This window comes from Hemiscyllium ocellatum, chromosome 2 (assembly GCF_020745735.1).
Source record: "Hemiscyllium ocellatum isolate sHemOce1 chromosome 2, sHemOce1.pat.X.cur, whole genome shotgun sequence".
Classification (NCBI taxonomy): domain Eukaryota; kingdom Metazoa; phylum Chordata; class Chondrichthyes; order Orectolobiformes; family Hemiscylliidae; genus Hemiscyllium; species Hemiscyllium ocellatum.
Genome location: NC_083402.1, coordinates 29002216 through 29022517, shown reverse-complemented (window position 1 = coordinate 29022517; position 20302 = coordinate 29002216). Strand labels below are relative to the sequence as shown.

Genomic DNA, 20302 nt, shown 5'->3' with positions numbered 1-20302 from the left:
GTGAAGAATAGACAACTGATTAAAATGCTAGAGTTGCCGTTGCCCTTGTATGGGTAATTGACATTGTGTGTGTCCTTGTTATCTGAAGAATATGCAGAAAGAAAGATTGTCTTATATCAATAAATCCTATTTGAATTGCTAAAGCTTGTTTCTGAGACAAATGCTTGATGCTTTTCATGTCAAACTGATCAGTTTATGCTCTGTCCCATTTTAGTGGAAAGCAAAGCCCTTCTAAAATGTGCACCATAGCTTGCTGATGGTTTTAACATGATCACTGAATGAAATTTGTAAATGACAGTTCAGCTGAAATTGATTGTCTACTCATCAGCAGTGTCCAGATGTTAGATTCTCTACAGTGTGGAAACAGGCCCTTCGGCCCAACAAGTCCACACTGACCCTCCAAACAGTAACCCACCCCTCTATATTTACCCCTGACTAATCCACCTAACACTACGGGCAATTTAGCATGGCCAATTCACCTAACCTGCACATTTTTGGACTGTGGGAGGAAACCGGTGCACCCGGAGGAAACCCAGGCAGACCCGGGGAGAATGTGCAAACTCCACACAGACAGTTGCCTGAGGCAGGAATTGAATCCGGGTCCCTGGTGCTGTGAGGCAGCAGTGCTAACCACTGAGCCACCATGCCGCCCCAATATTGCTTTTAAAAAGATTATTTTGGCCTTGATCTGGCTTCACACATATGAAAAACTTTCAGTTTGAGCCAAGTATATTTCATTGTAAGACTCCAAAACCCAGCAATTGTGTCTCTGCTAGTAACACATTTTGTATAATTCTTTTCTCAGTGGGCATATTATTTCTTTGTTTACATGCAAGGTTGCTGTTTCAGTTTTGTTTGTAGAATGTCACAAGAAATTTCTTCATTATAAACTATACCACAGGGAACAAGGAAATGGGAAGGCTAGTGGTGTGGTGGTAATGTCATTAGCTAGCAGTTCAGAATGCAAAATGCTCTGGGGTTTTGGGTTTGAATCTCACTATAGCAGAAGGTGAAATTTAAATTCAATAAAATCTAGAATAAAGTGCTGACCTAATGGAGACGAGGTAACCATTGACATGAAAACCCATCTGGTTCACTATCCTCCTTTAGGGAAGGAAATCTATTGCCCTTACCTCATCTTAACTGGCCTCTGGGCAATAACTGCTGGCTGAACTAGCAATGCCAGTGAGCAAATTAAAGATAATGCTGCTCAGCTCACTGTGGATGCTACAACTAGGCATAAAATTAAATTTTAACAAAGAATCAGAATGAGAACCACAGTTGTGTAACGGAACAAAGCATTTCAATGAGAACTGTGGCACTTTGCCTCCTTGGAAACTTTGTCAAATTTCTGCTGTAAATCATCATATTGTCAAATCTCATGGATGCAACCTGAGCACATCATCTGCTACTTTTACTGCTGTTGGAACAGCCAACCCTCTGGGTGGACTGGGGAGGAAGACTATTATTGGGATATATTGCTGTAGTGTGATTTCCCAATGGAAAACAATCACTCACTATGCAAACCTGCACTTAGGTTCTTCACTTTTGCCAATATCAGGTTTTTATATTCTATCTGACCTGCAACACAGGGAGGATGAGAGACATGGTTAGTGAGATTTCCACTGGATTATGTCCATCCACATTAATGCTTCCTGTGAGGTTCACATGGAAGGGTGAATGTGAGAGATGTCCACAAGTTCATTCACAATGTTTAAAAATTTCACACTAATTTCTCATGAAATTGAAATCCTGCTGAGTTGCTGTAAAATAACTATGCAAGTGACTCACTTGTTGGAAATTAAATTCACTGGTAGTTAAGAGCTGTTAACTGTATTAGTTCTAAAATTGCATAGGATAATAATATAGTACAATCCCTATGAAAAGTAACAGGAATATGACAAAATCAGAAAGAGATTTTGGATCACTGTCTCTGTGATGGCTGTGAGATCAATTTCATTTACTTTGATTTGCACTGTCAGTTCATCTACCTTATACAATACTTTGTGCATTAAGATACAAAGCCTTTCAGCTTGCCTTTTTGCCATTTTAATCATCCCAACTTTTCTTTAAACTGTGACTCTATTTACTTCTAACCCTTGATTACCCTCTCTTCTGTTTTTGCATTTTACTGTCTTTCCTGTGATTATTGTCCTTAATTTTCTTTCACTTGTCACCCTGTTTAGGCCTCCATAATCCCCCCAGTACCTGCGGGGGAATATGTTCCAAGACCTATCGCGGAAACCTGAAACCACGGATAGGAGTGAACCCATTCATTTAAATGGGAAATTTACCTTCCCAGCAGCCCCCGGTCCCTGGTTCTGGAAGGCTCCGTGTCATATGTTCAGGCTGCGGTAAACCGTGGGTAACTGAAACCGTGGGAAATGATTCTGCAGATATGGGGGTCGACCTGTATACATCCAAGACTGTCTATGCCTGTATGCACTTTAGGATAGTAACCTGTATTTTATACTATCTGTTCTGAACTTCTGAACTTCATTTGCCATCTATTCTCCCATTCCACCAAAGTATCAATGTCCTTTTGCAGTTCTACATTGTTCTCCTCACACTTTACAGTTCTCCCAGCTTTCCTTTCTAAATCGTTGCTGACTCTGAAAAAAATTAGCTAAATTTGTACTTACCTCACAAAAGGTTAATTCATAAAGTAAGAGCCCACGGCTTTGGACATAGTGTATTGACATGGTAGAGATTTGGCTCATGGGCAGGAAATGGAGAGTGGGTGTAAGGGGTTATTTTTCAGGTTGGCAACTGGTGACCAGTGGGGTTCCACAGAGATCAGTGGTGAGACCACAACTGTTTACAATTAATGACTTAGAGGAAGGAAGTGAATATACAGTAGGCAAAGTTGCAGACAGTACAACAATAGGTGGAAGGACAGGTTGTGAGAGGGATATAAAGCATTTACAGAGAAATGTTCATAGGTTAATTAAATGGGCAAAAAGTTAGCAAGTGGAGAAAATGTGCAATTCTTCATTTTGGAAGGGAGAACAAAAGAAGACAACATTATTTAAATGGAGAAAGCTACATCACAAAGGGTCTTGGAGACACTTTATGGGAAACATAGAAAGGTAGCACAGAGGTGCAGCAGATAATCAGGAAGACTAATGGAAGGTTGGCCCTCCTTTCGAATGGGTTGGAGTTCAAAAATAGGGAAGTCTTACTGCAGTTGTACAAGGTACAGTGAGACCACATCTGGAGTAGTTTTGATCCTTTTGTTTATGGAAAGATATTCAGAGAAGATACATGAGAATGATCTCTGGTATGGAGGTATTGTGTTATGAGCAAAGGGTAAACAGATTGGGACTCTATTCACTTGAGTTTTGAAGAATGAAAGGTGATGGAATTGAATCGTATTGGATTCTTAGGTGGGTAACATCATAAATGCTGAGGACGTTTCCCCTCATGGGAATATCTAGGACCAAAAGACAGTCTTAAAAATGATGGGGTGCTAATTTCAAACTGTGATGAGGAGGAGTTACTTCTCTCAGAGGTTGTGAGTGTTTGGAACTCCTTGCCACAGAGACCTGTGTGAGCAAGTCCTTGTATATATTTAAGGCTGAGATAGATAAATTCTTGTTCAACCGGGGAATGAAGTGTTAAGGGGTAAAGGCAGGAAGGTGAATATGGGGAAATATCAGATCAGCCACAATTCTGTTGAATGGCAGGGCAGACTTGAGGGTCCAAATGGTCTATTCTACTCCTCTTTCCATTTCTTATGGTCTGATGGTCTTAATTCTATCCCAAGTAATGGTTTCTCAAAGTTTCTGCTTCACTGACACTCTGTATTTGCTAAGCCAATGTTTGCAACTCCCTTTGAACAAGGGCACAATGTTTGCAATTTTTCAAACCCCAGCCAGCAGCATGTATGTAGGTCAAATGCATACTGAGGAAGTATGTTTTTCAAAACCTGGAACAAGAATCTCTCTTTCATTGTTGGGTCAGTTAGTCTGAGCTGTGACTAGGACCTTGGAAACAAACAGGCTTGCAATGAATATTTAGGGTGTATCTCCTTTCAACCTTTGAGAGATCATAATGTAGAGGTGCTGATATTGTACTGGGCTGGACAAAATCAGAAGTCACACGACACCAGATTATCCTTCAATGGGTTTATTTGAAATCACAAGGTTTTAGAGCACTGCTCCTTTGTCAGATGAAGTAACCATCTCACCCAATGAAGGAGCATGCTCTGAAAACTTCCGATTTCAAACAAACCGTTGGACCATAACCTGGTGTCATGTGACTTCTGACTTTGAAAGATCATAATATTGTTTGATGATAAAGCATTTTTAAGAGATTAAAAATATGTTGGTGACTACTTGCCATATGTGTGGTGTGGCTTGTGGAGGAAATCTTAAAGAGGAGGTCCTGATCACAATGTCTGGAACATATTCAGATAAAATGTTTTTAAAAATCCACCAGCGTAGGAATATTCTAAACATCTTGCATTTTGGTTAGGTCTAATTCTGGTTGACAAGTAGATTCTACTGAAGAAATTGATTTAGCTCATGTTGATTTGATGTAATTTATGCTTGAAAACAAAGCCATGGTTCATTGCTGCTGCCGTAACCTGATGAAACTTTGTCCAAACTGTTATATAGAGATGTCCTGGTAGATTCTTGATGACATGATTCATATGTTGTTGGAATATGTCCTGGCTGACAGATAATCCAAATGGTAATGAGAGCAAACAGTAATTATCAAAAATTGTCATTTCCTGTGACTCCAGAGAAAGATGTATCTGGAATCTATGCTGTGGTACTAGATCCCTTATACAACACCATCACTTGGTTATGTCAGAAAGGGAATATGGTCACACCAGGTTTGTGAATTTTTCGATGCATTGTGAAAGTATGTTGTGCAACAATTTGTTGCACAGCTACAAATTGTGAAGTATTTCCAATGAAGGAGGCAGTGGTGTAATGATAATGTCAGTTAATCCCAGGCTAATGTTCTGGGTCATGGATTAGAATACCACCTACAGATGGTGGCATTTGAATTCAATAGAAATAGGGAGTTAGCAGTTTGTCAAATGACATCCCTGTGACCATTGTGGATTATCAGAGGAACTCATCTGGTTCATTAATACTCTTTAGGGAAGGAAATCTAGTGTCCTTATTGGTTCTGGTCCACATATGACTCCAAAAACTCAGGAATGTTGTTACCTCTCAACTGCCCTCTAAAATGGTCTAGAACACCAGTCAGTTCAAAGGCAATTAGCAATGGGAAATTATTGTTGGACATGACAGCAAAATCCACATCTGTACAAAAAAAGATAAATTTAAATCATTTGAAATGTTTCAGTGGTCCCAAAAATATCATGATGTCATGAAGGAGAAGTGGATTCATATGTGTTAAAGAAAGGACTGCCTTTAATTAACTGTCTTGCTTTTTGATTAGGCAGGGGAAAGCAGACATGGCTGCAGTGTACTATGAGCGCAATGATGTTGAAGGTCATCATTTTGGTCCTTGGTCAGAGCAGAGGAAGGAAGCCACCAAAAGTTTGGATGAAACTTTAAGAAGCATGAATATGAAAATTAAGGTCAGAAAAATGACACATGTCAATCTATACACTGATTGCTTCATCAACAAAATTATACTTCTGAGGAGATCTACGTTTTACTTCAATCAGTAGATGCTTGAACACACCTTTAGAGTCCTGCAAAATTACGTTGACTTTGTTGACTATGTGTGATAGTGCAAAATGGGAGGTAGTGATTGGCAATCTATTTTACATCCTGCTACATTTCATTTCCATTGAAGTTAATGTTTCTTTCAAGTCAGCCCTTATAAACTATCAGACAAAACCACAATACCCAATGCTTGTACACTTATCAAATCTGTTTTGGCCAGGGCTTAACAAATCAGATTCACTCATATGAATCAGAATGTTGTAGGTTCAAATCCCACAAAGTTGCTACATAAATGCAAGACTTTAGTTTCTTATAATTCCTCAAGGTAAAATATGTCAACCTACTAAATGCAGATATACTAATAATTAGTTGGCAAGTTATATTTTTATGCCAGAAAAGAATTGAAATTGAACTGTTTAAAGTTGGCTTTGTATCATCTGCAATTGTATTGAAGCGGGGTGAGATTGATCCTTTAATGTGAATTCAAATTGCTTCTCATGAAACAATGTGCTGACAGTTTGAAGATTGTTCAATGTGAACCATCATATTGTGAACATTGTTACAAAATCTGTAAATACTCACATTTAAAATTTGAATTTCCCATTGAATAGCTGGGAGATTAATGTAAGATTTCATGTTCAGAAATTTCTACTGTAAAATTGTGACTGACTACACAGTTTTGTGTACACAACTCATGTCTTAAACTACTGAGGGGAACATTTCCTTCTATGCTTATTCTTCATTGCTGTCTGCCTGTGATATTCCCTGATTTATATAGAAGCTGCTATCCTGATCTCAAAAAGGCTTCCTTTGCCTTCTTCCTTGTGTTAGCATAAAACACATTAGCCTTGAATCTGGGAAGAAGTGCTATTTTTGACCTTAATTCCCTTTTACCTTGGAAATGATGTGAAATTTGCAGCTCTATGATATGCAACCCAACACCTATACCCCACCTTCTGGGATTTTGGAAGACTTATAGTCTATTCATGTTAAACTCAAAGAGGGTTGACATTGTCACTCAGTGTAACTACCTTGCAGGGTCTTCTCAATACACCATGTACCATCTCAGTTTACCCTGCAACATTTTCACAGCAAATCCTTGGAAGTCTTTCTTTCATCTGTAATAATCATACCAGCCAGGCTTATCCAAATGAGGCATGTGACTGCAGGATATGTCACATCTTTTACCCTAAGTTGACTGCGTCAAAATATGATTGTATAAACCTCTAATGTATCAACATGCTGTTTTGTTTGGTACAATTATTTATGAATTAATAGGATGGTTACAGTACGAAAGGAGGTCATTCAGCTCATCATTGTCTGACCTGGCTCTGTGCTTGAGGAATTTACCTAGGCAACTGAAATGCTAGATTGGCAGGTTGTAGGTCAGGGCCCTGAGTAAAGCTGCTGCAGTGGCACATGGTTTGCATTTGGGCATACATTTCCTAAGTTTACAGAGCAGCTAGCAAACTCCTTCATCCCCAGCACATACCAGGGACACTTCAGAAATACATGGGGAAAAGAAGCCGAAATCCAATTATTGCTCTAAAGTATTAGATATAGTTTCACCTGAGGCAGTAAAATTACTTTAAATTGTTTGCAACTTCTTCTTGTAATATATGGAAAGGGGAAAAAACAAACTCAGGACTTACTCTTTTGCACATTTTGCAGGAACTGGGTCTCCAGAATGAATTGAATGTTATTCTGTTTTCGGACCATGGAATGACTGACATTTTCTGGACCGAGAAGGTCATTGAACTTGATAAGTACATAAAGATGTCAGATGTACTGAACATGATGGATCGAGGGCCTATAGTCAGTTTGTGGCCTCAAGAAGGAAAACTGAATGAGGTAGGCAGCAAACTCATTGCAATGTATCTGAGTGGGACAAGGGATCTGAGGATAGGTTTCAAGTTTCGTCAATTTGATTTGCTCTGAGAAAAATTGCTACTGCCATGCTGTCAGCAGGAAAACATCCTATAAAAATGTCAGGATTATATATAAGAATAGAAATCATAGGAGCAGAATTAGGCTGTTTGGCCCACTAATTCTGCTCCGTTATTCAATCATGGCTGACAAGTTTCTCAACCCCATTCTCCTGCCTGGTCCCCATAACCTTTTATCCCCAAGGATTTATCTATCTTTATCTTAATGCACTCAATGACTTGCCTCCACGGGCCCCTGCAGCAAAGAGTTCCACAGATTAGCCACCCTCTGGCTGAAGAAATTCCTCTTCATCTCAATTCTAAAGGTCACCCCTTCACTGTGAACTTTGCCCTCAGGTCCTAGTCTCTCCTGCTGGTGGAACCATTTTCTCTGTGTCCATTCTATCCAGGCCTTTCAGTATCCTGTAAGTTTCAATCAGATTCCCCCTCATTCTTCTAAACTCTGTCACGTACAGACCCAGAGTGCTTAATTAATTCTCATATGACTAGCCTTGCATCCCCATGATCATTATTGTAAACCTCCTCAGGATCCCCTCCAATGCCAGCACATCCCACTTTGGATATGGTGCCCAACGCTGCTTACAGTATCCCAAATGTGCTCCAACCAGAGCCTTATACAGCCTCAGCAGTACATCTCTGCTGATGTATTCTGTCTTGAAATGAATGTTAGCACTGCATTTGCCTTCCTAACTGCCAACCGAACCTGCATGTTAACCTTAAGAAAATCTTGAACTAGGACACCCAATTCATTTTGTTCTTCTGATTTCCAAAGCTTGTCCACATTTAGAAAATATTATGTGCTTCTATTCTTCCTACTGAAGTGCATAACCTTCATAAATTGTATTCCATCAGCTGCTTCTTTGCCCACTCTCCTAGCCTGTCCCAAGTTCTTCTGCAGCCTCACGACTACCTTAACTACTGGTTCCTCCAACAAACTTTGTGTCACCTGCAAACTTTGCAATACTGCCCTCAGTTTCTTCATTCAGCCATTAATGTACCATGTAAATAGTTGTGGGCCTAACGCTGATCCCTATGGAATGCCACTAGACACCAACTGGCATTGTGAAAAAGATGCCATTCTCCTTACTCTCTGCCTTCTGTCAGTCAGCCAATCCCCTATCAATGCCAGTATCTTTCCTCGAACACCATGGGCTGTTGTCTTAATTAGCAGCCTCCTATGTGGCACCTCATCAAAGGCCTCTGGAAATCCAAATAGATCATGTCCACTCACTTTCCTTTGTCTAACTTGCCCATTACCTTGTCAAAGAATTCTAAAGATTTGTCGGGTATGACCTCCCCTTGATGAAGCCGTGCTAACTCAGCCTTATTTTACCATGCATTTCCAAGTACTCAGCAACCTCATCCTTAATTATGGACTCTAAAATCTTATCAACGACTGAAGTCAGACTAACTGGCCTATAGTTTGCTGTCATCTACCACCCACCCTACTTAAATAAGGGTGGTCCATTAGCCATTTTCCAGTCCTCTGTGACCTTCCCTGACTCCAGTTACTTCTGATAGATCACCACCAAAGCCTCTACAATCATTTTAGCTATTGCCTTCAGAATTCTCGGGGGTAGTCCATCTGGTCTGGGCGATTTATCGACCTTCAGATCTTTCAGCTTCCCCAGCTATTTAATGATGGCCGCGACAGCACGGAACCAGATCTTTCGGACCAACTTGTCCCCATGCCGACAAAGTTTCCCAAACTAAACTAGTCCCATTTGCCTACGTTTGGCCCATATGCCTTTACGTCTTTCCAACTGGCTTTTGAATGTTGTAACTGTATCTGCATCTACCACTTCCTTTGCAGTTCATTCCACTTATGAACCATCCTCTGTATGAGAAAGTTACCTGTCAGATCCCTTTTAAATCTTTCTCCTCTCACCTTAAAAAATGCTGCCTAGTTTTGAATCCTCTGACTGTCTTGAAATTCTGGTATGCTGCAGGCAACTTCCTCTAATGCAAAGTATTCAGTACATTTGCCATTTCCTTGTTCCCTATTACTACATCTCCAGCCCCATTTTCCCATGTCTAATGTCCACTCTTGCCTCTCTCTTACCTTTTAGATACCTGACAACTCTTTGCCATCTTCTTTTATATGACTAGCCAGCTTACTCTCACATTTCATCTTTTGTCTGTTGCTCTCTTTAAGTACAGGATTCATGACAAATGGTTTGAGAAACCTATTGGCAATCACTGTACTTTTAATAACTCTACCTTGTAGTCCTCTGAACCACCACATTGGCTATAATCAGTTAACTCATGACAAACTAATAATTAAATTTGGACAATCTGTGATCTGTATGAATTGGTATTACAGCATAGAGTGCTTTGAACGGGGCAGGTCAAACCTGTGTGAATATTTTAATGTGATCTTCTTCTCAAAAGAAAGACACTTTTATCTGGTGAGCACAAATATTGTAGGGCTAGAGAGATCAGATCAACATTGTGCTGCAAGCCTTTACCCTTAATGGTCCTTTTTTTTTGTCCAAATTAGCTTGTAACATGCTTTCAATGCAATAAATAAAATGTCAGCAAAGACTAAATAACACTTTAAATCTATTTAAGGGCAGCTCCTCACTCCTAGAATAAACAACAACTGATTGAAATATCCTGTGGACGTTTCATGTCACACAACTTAACTGTTTCTCTCTTGTTAACTGTTCATCCCTAGTTTGTCTTGGTGGACATGGAAATATACAAGAGCTGGTTATCTTGCAACTGTTCTGAAGTGAAATGATTTATTTCATGAACTATTCAAACACTGCTTTTTAGTAATAGGAGCTTCAGTTTGATTAAGGTATTTTGAATGAGGTAACTCAAATCCACGTGACCAATGTAATTTCTTTAATTTTACCAGCTGTACAGTAACCTTAAGAAGGTTAAAGAGATGAGCGTGTACAAGAAAGATGAAATTCCAGACAAATATCATTATAAAGGTGGCAAATTTGTAGCACCACTTACTCTGCTCGCTCAAGAAGGATGGTTTATCTCTGAGGTATGGTGGAATAAAATAATTTTCTAAGTCAGAAAATCTTTATGTTTACATTGGGAAGTGACAAATTTGTATTCAGTTTGTGCATTCTGAACATCCACGTCTCTTAGAAGTCATGAAGTGTTGCTTTCCTTGAATTAGCTGGCTTGTTGTCAGAACTAGCATTTGAAATTAAGATAAAGAGTTCAATAACTTATCATCTTGTATGAAGTATTTGGCTTACTTTTGAGATCGTCACAGCAGGCCATTCAGCCCATCAAATCCACACCAACCCTCCAAAGAACATCCCACCCAGATCCACCCCTCTTTTCTATCCCTGTAACCCTACATTCTCCATGGTTAATCCATCTAGCCTGCACATCCATTCAACACTATGGGCAATTTAAGACGGTCAATCCACATAACCTGCACATTTTGGATTGTGGGAGGAAACCAGAGCATCTGGAGGAAACCCATGCAGACATGAGAAGGATGTGCAAACTCTGCATAGACAGTTGCCCAAGGCTGGAATCGGACCCAGGTTCCTGGCGCTGTGAGGCAGCAGTGCTAACTACTGAGCCACTGTGCTGCAATGTCGCAAATTCCTTTAGTTGGTAATAGCATTGTCATGTGAAACTGTAAATATTAGTAGGAATGAAAATGTAACCAAGCCAAAAAGAGATTTATTTTCGCTGATATTGGAGATTGGTGACATTGTACAGTCAAATGCTTTAAGTGTAATTATCAACAATAGTATGGAACCCTACTAACATTTATATTCAGACTTGAATATACATAAGAGAGGAATTTGTTCCAAGTTCATTAGATTCTTACAATTTCTTAGATAGCATAACCTAAATGTGAAGCCAAATCAGAAACATAAGCAGACGATTTTTGACTTTGGTATGCCTTTTTATAGTAACAGTTTAATTATACCAGCTAATCATATTTATGATTGAATACTGCTAATTCCAAACTCTTAAGTACAAAGGACGAATAGACATGAAATATACACAGAAATGGAAATCATAGAGCACAGATAAATAAATAACTGCACCATGTAAAAGATAGTCATAAAATGTCAGCAATATCTGATACATATGACAATACTAATTACCTGACAAAGGGACAGTGCTTTGAAAGCTAGTACTTCCGAGTAAACCTGTTGGACTATAACCTGGTGTTGTGTGATTTTTAACTTTGTCCACCCCAGTTCAACACCAGCACCTCCACATCACAGCAATTACCTTGGACTGTCAAGTATTAATCTAGTGAATTGTTGGCTTTATAATTACTTGTGTCAGATCACAAAACCAAACAACAGATTGTTTATCATTTCTAAACACAATTTAAAATGTGCCACTAATTTATTGATCTGATCTAACCTGTGGATTTATTTTTAAAAATGTTTGTTGTCATATAGACTCAAAGGAGATGTGAGGGGCAAGGTTTTTACACAGAGTGTGATTTGGGTCTGGAATGTGATACCGGGGTGATGGTGGTGGAGGAGGCAAAAATGATATGGTCGTTATAGATAAGCACATGAATATGCACGGAGTGGAGGGATGCTGACCGAGGGCAGGCAGAAGGGATTAGTTTAATGCATGTTCAGCACAACATAATGGCATAAAGGGCCTGTTATTGTGCTGTACTGTTCTATTCAATGTGGATTGTAGAATTATGCTGTATGGAATGGGAACAGTTTTGCTGCATAGCTTCCAGAAATCCCTTATATTACAACTGACACCAAATGACTATGATTCTGCTCATGGAGTTAAATACAATTAAAATAAAGGGTTGTATGGATCTCAACAAGCAAGTAAAACTAGCTCTTCATTATGTCCCATGATTTTGAGACTAATTCCTGAGTTGATGTTGGTCAGCATTTTCCAACAGCCAGATAATTATTTCTGCGGTTATGGATGGGAAGTGTGTGTGGGGAGCCTTGGCTTTTGTTCCAATCCTTTGCGGGATGAGAGCATTGCTGCCTGTCCAGCATGTATTGCCTGTCCCTAGTTGGCCTCGAGAAGGTGGTGGGGAGCTGCCTTGGTAAACTGTTGCAGTCCAAAAAAAAGGCATGGCTGACTCCAGAGGAATAATCTGGGAAATTGAAGACGCTGCTGGGCAATTCCCTAAGCATAGAACTTTCCAAAGGAGCCCGTTAAATTGAGGAACTTGGAGAATTTAACCGCTGTTAATAAATAGTTATGCAGGGGAAGTTAGACTGTTAAGTTTCTAGATTAACTCCCGAGTAACTATTTAATTGAACCCAATCTAAACTTCCCCCAGACCCTGACCAGATATACCTCTTACACCCCTGAACCCTACACTCCCATGGCCACTCCCCCAGAATCTGACACACCCCTCCTTTCTCCCATGAGCCAACACTCTTACTTCTCCAGGACTGGATCTGAGGCCTCCTTGTACCCATGGACTTTGATGCTTCCCTCTCACCAGCTGCTCGAAGTACACCTCTCTCCCCAAACCCAACCCTTGAGACCTGATAAACCCTTGCCCCTTCCACTGGACCTGACTTTACCCCTTCTCTGGCTACCAGACACAACACCCTTCCCCCAACCACATCCCCTCCTGCAAGTGATAAACATGACAAGCATAAGAAAATGTTGGCAGTTGACACCCCAGCTCCATTATTTCCCGCTTCAGGACCCATCCACTCCTGCCCTGCAGCCAGGCCCGATTTTATCCTCATCATGTAACTGACATCCCCCTCACCCTCAGGACCTAAGGGCTTGCTGTCACAGCTGACCCTTTGGGGTCCAACTTTTACAGCCGGATCCAATGCTAACCTTATCACATCCCCAGGAGCCAACACCACCCACCAGCATCTCTTACTTATATCCCTTGCCACCCTGGCAACCTACCCACCTGACACACTACTCATTGACACTCTGCCCACTTGGCATCCTATCAATTTTGCACTCTACCCCTGGCACCCTACGTGTCCAGCACCTGACCCATATGACACTCTGACCATTACCCACCCAGCACCTACCTCTGGGAACCTGCATTAGCTTAGCTACTTGTCCTTTCAAAGCAGCTGTCAAGGTGACTGTCTGAGATGCGGGGGGGGCGGTTTACATTTCAGAATTCAGCAGCTGCCAGACGCATAAAAGGGGATGTTGTTTGCTTTCTGTACTGTTCTATGCTAAAATGGACTGGTCAAAATGGAAGTATGCATTTGCATCTCCGGCTCAAATCTGCATGTTAAATTCATCTCATTCTGTTTACTAAAGCCCTTATGGTTTCCTGTTCCATCATTTGGGCAGAAGAAATGGAGGAAAATTGGGTGAGTACAGAAGTGGACCTAATTTTAATTCCACTTATTTAAACTGAGGGAATAGGGTAATGTAGGGTAGAAACGTCAGTACAGACCTGTTCACCCACACGGATCATAAATTCTATGTGATTTCCCCTTGCTGATTCCCCTCTGTGAGCTGATAAATATAAGGGCAGGAACAGATAAATCTGCCTCAGATTTATCTTTATCTGGCAGAAGATTCTGAGTCACCACAATTCATACCTAATCATGACAATAAATTTTGATTAGCGTCATATAACTCTGTTCCAAAAAGGTCATTTTTACAGCTCCAGCTGATTGCACTTGTGGAGATGTGAAATCAGAACATATCGCAATGTGGAACTAGAGGGAGCATAGTCTGTTAACCCAGTCTGGGATATTAAAACAGGGCACAATAAGCCACTGTGGAAATGTTTGCTTCAAGAACAGATTTTTGTTGCTTATTGCTCATAGAACCATTGATATTCAAACTTATTCAGAATCTGGATGGATCTGTTCGAAGTAATTCAGTCATTCTCTTTGACATTCCTATCAATGCATTTAATCTCTTTCTCAGTTGGCTTTCCTGAAGCCATTTCCATTATTCCCAATTACCATTGAAAATAAATAATGTTCGAAAGGTATGCCCAAGGTCTGGAAATAGAGCTTTCTTGGGGAAGACTAAACTTCACAGAGGTTAGAAACCAGCTGAAATAAGCAGAGTATGCATTGTACAAACTGAAAATGCTTGACACTCACAGGTCATGCAGCGTCTGTGAGGAGAGGAAAATATGCATCATGTCAACGCACTTTCATAGGAACTAGAAAAACATAGTGATTTTAAACAGAGGCAGGAAAATGGGTAGAGGTGTGCAAAGAAGAAAAGGGAAAGTATTTGTAAAGGGGAAAGCAGCAGAGGTTAATTAATTGTTGGTGCAAGGCAAAGAGGATGATAAAGGGACAAGTAAGGAAATGAATGGTGGAGGTAAAGTTACCATAGTTTAACCAGACTGTAAGATTGCTGTCTTCATTAGAGATACACAACTGGTGAAGGTTTAATCTGAGGGTCACCACATCTCAGGCAAGGAGAGAGGTTGAAAAGGTTGAATCCTCTCAGGTAACCTCAGCCACTACAGGAATTGAACACACATTGTTGATGTCACTCAGCTTCACAATCTAACTGATCCCTTTGATTGGGTTAAAGGCGGTGTAACTGGCCAAAGGAGATTCAGAGCTTCAGTTATGTTTTCCAATGTGTAGTGGTACAATGAGAATTGCTAAACGATCTGGTTCATTTTTTGACTACTCTCTAGCAATGTACAGTTATATTTTTTGCTGTATTTCTTTCAGAATATACAGAAGTTACCTTATTGGGCCAATGGAACAGATGGCAAGAAGGGTTGGCAGCATGGATGGCATGGCTATGACAATGATTTGATGGTTATGAAAGGATTCTTTCTGGCCTATGGACCAGGTAATCATTTGATACTGTTATCAAATGTGTAAGTTGACTTTCTGAAGAGAACTTTAAGTATAACAAATACAACTTAAATTTATATATTTTCTTACATAATAAATCGTGCAGGGAAACATATTTTACGGTTTTTGCATTTCCTCCACTGCATTCTAAACCACTGGCCGTTGCTGTTCAGAAATCAAGGCTGTATGTTCTGGAATTTCACCAGTAAACATCTTTGCAACTCATCAGTTAACCACCATACTTCCAATTTGTTCCCATTTCCAGGTTTATTTTGGACCTCAAAACACATTGAGGGCCCCTTTTGAAAGTGGCATTGTTCCATCATTCCATTGTAACAAAAACAGAAACATTGAATGAAATGTGTGTACTTAAATTGAAGCAACATTTCTGGGTGTGATGATATACTCTGCTGTTCCTGCTAATGGGGCACCATTGAATTCTCAGTGAATTCCAACATTTCTCTATAGAATTAAGCACAATTAACATAGGGATGCAATAAACCACTCTAAGTGGCTTACTTACTTAATTTTCTCCCATGAGGATGAATGAACAAAATTCTACAAGAATAGCATAATTTCTAAGTTATCCTCCAATTCATGCATTATTCTGATTTTTAAATACATCACCAAATTCTTTAGCACTGACTGGTTCAATATGAAAGCAAATTTACAACTAATGTGAAAGCAAACTAAATAATAGATTTGAAAGGAACACACATCAAAGTCTGCCAAAGTGCGTCCCCGCATGGGTTTAAGGACTGTTTTTCACCGGTGCAAATCTTAAATTGGATTGCTATAAGATTATTTTTTTTTAATTGTCAATTTTGACAGTAGCCAAAACTCTAAACTTTGTAAAACCATTTCATGACTAATTCAGTTTTTATGTTGTTCAGATTTCAGATCAAATTACAAGGCACCTCCAATAAGAGTGGTTGATGTATACAACATCATGTGTCATGTTGCTGGAATAAACCCATTGCCAAACAATGGTACATGGTCCCGAGTGAAGTTGATGCTGAATAACGGTGTGAATTTGTCTTGCACTGCAAAAGCTAGTGTAACTGTGTTGACACTAATGTTGGGCTGGGCCTTTTTCTGATTTGATTTCACTTAATTTTTTAAAACATTTGAATTGAACTCTGTGATTTTTACTAAGATTGTTCTAATTAATTGTCTTTGGATCTTTAAATAACGTTTAATCATACTGTCAAAGTGTTGGACCCTAATAGCTTCCTACTGAATGCTGTAAAGCGATCCATTTTTGAGTAAAATGTCAATGTTTTATAGTCTATAATGCACAACTAGTTGAACACCTCCCATTGCATACCCAGAAGTAACAATCCTACCGCTATCCTGACTCTAACACTTTGTACATCCCCTCCTTGCTTTGGCAGGAGTGCATTCAGCCATCTTGCCCCATGCTATGAAGTTTCTTCATACATCCTAATGCCTCATTCCCTCCCTCTCCTCCTCAGAAAACCTCATTGATTAACAGCTCTTTTAACAAGCTCTCGCTCAGACTTCCTGATTTCTTCTTTAGCTTTATTTCATCTTTGTCTGATAAAGTTCCTGTGATATTTTTCTTAAAAAATGAAAGTTGTTGATCTGATGCAAATTGTGTTGCTAAAGAGTTGATGTCCTTCCCGGACGTGATAGTTCCTAAGATAGTTTGCTCAGAACAGTCCAGACGACAGCATCAAGTGGAAATTTAATGAGTTCCAATATTATGGTAGCACCAGAACACTGTTCTTCTTGCAAGATCGAGGAGACATTTGGTTGGATTTACTTCTTCCTTTATTTGATAGAATGCCATTTAACAAGGAATTCAGAAACTACATCATGATCCTTTACTTAAACTACATGTCACAATGCAGTCTAATTATTGTGGGGGAGTTCCTTAAGGGAGATAATGTCCTATTGGTGTTATTGCGAGACTATTAATCCACAGGTTTAGATAACATTCTGGGGACCTGGGTTGAAACTGGCCATGGCAGATGGTGGAATTTGAATTCAATAATAATCTAGAAATAAGAGTCTAATGGTTATCAGGAGAAAACTCAACTGGCGAACTAATATCCTTTAGGGATGGATATTAGCCTTAACTGGTCTGGCCTACATGTGACTCCAGACAAGTGCAAAGTGGTTGACTCTTAAAATGCCGTCTGTCCAATTAAGGATGGGTAATAAATGCTGGCCCAGTCAGTGATGCCCATATCCCATCAATGAATGTACAAAAAGAAACTCTCCTACATTCTCTCACTAATGAGTGAACAGACAGGAATGCTCATGTTCCAATTAGATGTTTTGTTTTCCCAGTAGAACCATTGCCAACATAAGAAAGTATTGAGTTTGGCATTGGCCCTAGTTGGATTAAATATAGAATAATTCTGCACCTTGATGACATATTGTTTTATATAATACACCCATTTCACTGCCTGCCATAAATCACATTAAAGTACTTGGTCAGCTTCCAGGTCACTAATTATGACAAGATGGAGAGCATGCATTTTGCAAGTTGTATTGTACTAGGCTCCAGATTGTCTGCTCCTTTGGTTAAGAAATTAGGTGATGGGTGAGCCCAGTGAGGGAAATGACATGTACCCAACAGCCATTTTGACAGCCAATGAGCTGTTTATAGACTCAAGTTGGAATTTTTGGCCTTTTGGTTGAGGAAATCTTTCCGTAGGGAGCTGCCAGCCACTATAGACTAGTTAGCTTAGAATCAGGGTTTTGGTATATGTTTGGGCATCTCAGCAGAGTCCATGCTGACATACCCCGATGTGAGGTGGGGTGCATGGTGACAGGATTTAAGGTGCTGGGGGAAGGGGGAGTTGGGTTGGATTGGCAGCCTGGGAGGGTGAACAGTTGGCAGGGTGAGTTTAAACTTCCCTCTCCTGCACTGGAAGTGGCAAGAGCTGGAGTGCTTCAGGCAGGCTGACTGCCTATAGTTTCAATCCGAGAAACAGGGATAGGGCTGGAAATCCCAGAGATGGTCCATCTGGAACATCTGGAAGTCATCCAACCTGAGTGAAATTCCAGGCCCTTTAGTCACACAGTAAACCCTGACAACTGCAACCTTGAATAACCTAATGTATGCTCCTCTCCCTGCACTGTAACAATCATATCCACAAATACAAGGAGCGATTTTACCAAAGTCACTTCTCTGATGTGGAAGAATATGAAAAATGAATGTGTTGTTTCAGTTCATCTATTGTTCCAGAAACCCAGCAACAATCCTGGGTTGTCTACATTAAATAAGGATGAGCCCATCAAACTATAACTGCTCAGCTCTTGCTGTTGTTGCCTGGCATGAAAAATCTCATCACAGAATTGTCACACAGTATACTCCCAGTCCCATCAAATTTAACTTGCATACTGTACAGTGTCCATAGCTGTCAATCTGAAAGGTTAAAAATCACACAACACCAGGTTATAGTCCAACAGGTTTAATTGGAAGCACTGAAAATGTGTTGCTGGAAAAGCGCAGCAGGTCAGGCAGCATCCAAGGAGCAGGAGAGTCGACATTTCGGGCATAAGCCCTTCTTCAGGAATCACATTAAGCGCACAAATCAATTTGAAAGGTAGCCTACATGCAACTCAGACCAGTTGGTCTCTCCTCAGTAACAAAGGACTAGGTGTTGGGAGACCTGGCTCTTTGTAAAATTTAGTAATGCCATAACACACTTACTCGGATGTATTCCTATACCTCCAGGAGCCAGTGAGAATCTTTTAACTGCAATGTGAGCAATTCAGCTACTAGTTTCAAGATCACAAACCCCAGTAAATCAATGTAAACCCTTTATAATGCATTCATCCCCAGTTTATAACACCCACTGTCCTTCTGAAGGAAGCTTGATAATGATTCAAATATCATGAAATAACAAAAGAAAAATGACTCATAACCTCCACTTACATGAAATGCAAGAGAAGTTCACCTTCAAACCCATACCCCAGCACCCACAAATATCATTGATTTTGCCCATTCTCTGTCAGAAGAATGCTGGGAAGAATGTGGCGAAAAGTAGACCTCACTTTTAATCCTGCTTTCAAATCGAACCATTTGCCAGTACATTCATAGACTTCTTATGAGATCCACTCATCTAGATGCAAGTCTGTCCCAGGGTTGCCTCATGGATCTGTAGTGTAGACTAGCAAACTTTCCATTTCAAAGAGGTCAGTTCTTTTGCTTTATTGAAATTCAAACCTTTCTGGCACAAACAGGTGTGAATCAGAATGAGCCAACATTTGCAGTGATGATAGTGACAAGGCTGTGCTCAATCTTTGCCTTTACTGTGTAAAATTGCTAGCAACATTTCTGGCAGTCATATATGCATTCAAGCTGCAAATCTGGAATAGTTGCTCGCAGGTACACCTTACTCCACCACATGCTGCACTATTGCAATATTAACAGATTTAAACAACACATCTTCATGTGAATTGATGTGAACTTTGCTTTCTTCCACATTGGCCTCACGGTAAACATTATTCAAAATGTTAAGTGTGATGCACAGCTGGGTGTTTGATGATGTACTAGCTCCAAATTACTGCAGAAAAACTGTCCAACCCTGAAAACTAAACTGATATTGACGATCAGTCCCTCATGATAGAATGTAAAAATTCTATGAGTTGTGAAGAATAAAAGCAATGTTTGTGTTTTGTAGAAGTCTGTTTCTCATGTTTCTAATTTTAAGTGTTAAGTGTTAAATTTCAACCCATTTGTATGTCTCAAGTTATGTTTCACTTCTTGTAAAACAATTAAAGACTGAATTAAAATCCATGATTTTTAATTCCTGGTTTGTTGTCTGGGAGAAATAATTTAAGCTAATTCGCTGATCAGCTTCCTTGGTGACTTCACTTCAATGGAGATCACAGATCCTCCCCGGAAAGATCCAGTTTCAAAGTCATCTTGGAATTGGGAGAATTGCTGTTCTAATACCTGCTTCATCATGTG

General features: G+C 39.9%; 1 protein-coding gene across 1 annotated transcript in view; it reads left to right on the top strand.

The window, feature by feature from the left end:
- enpp6 (ectonucleotide pyrophosphatase/phosphodiesterase 6) overlaps positions 1 to 20016 on the top strand; it is a 42690-nt gene extending 22674 nt beyond the window's left edge. The window contains 5 exon segments of the mRNA XM_060843296.1: positions 5419 to 5560; positions 7323 to 7502; positions 10461 to 10598; positions 15223 to 15346; positions 16245 to 20016. Coding sequence (XP_060699279.1) covers positions 5419 to 5560; positions 7323 to 7502; positions 10461 to 10598; positions 15223 to 15346; positions 16245 to 16450 — 790 coding nt within the window. The 3' untranslated portion in view covers positions 16451 to 20016.
- Positions 20017 to 20302: the final 286 nt, after the last annotated feature.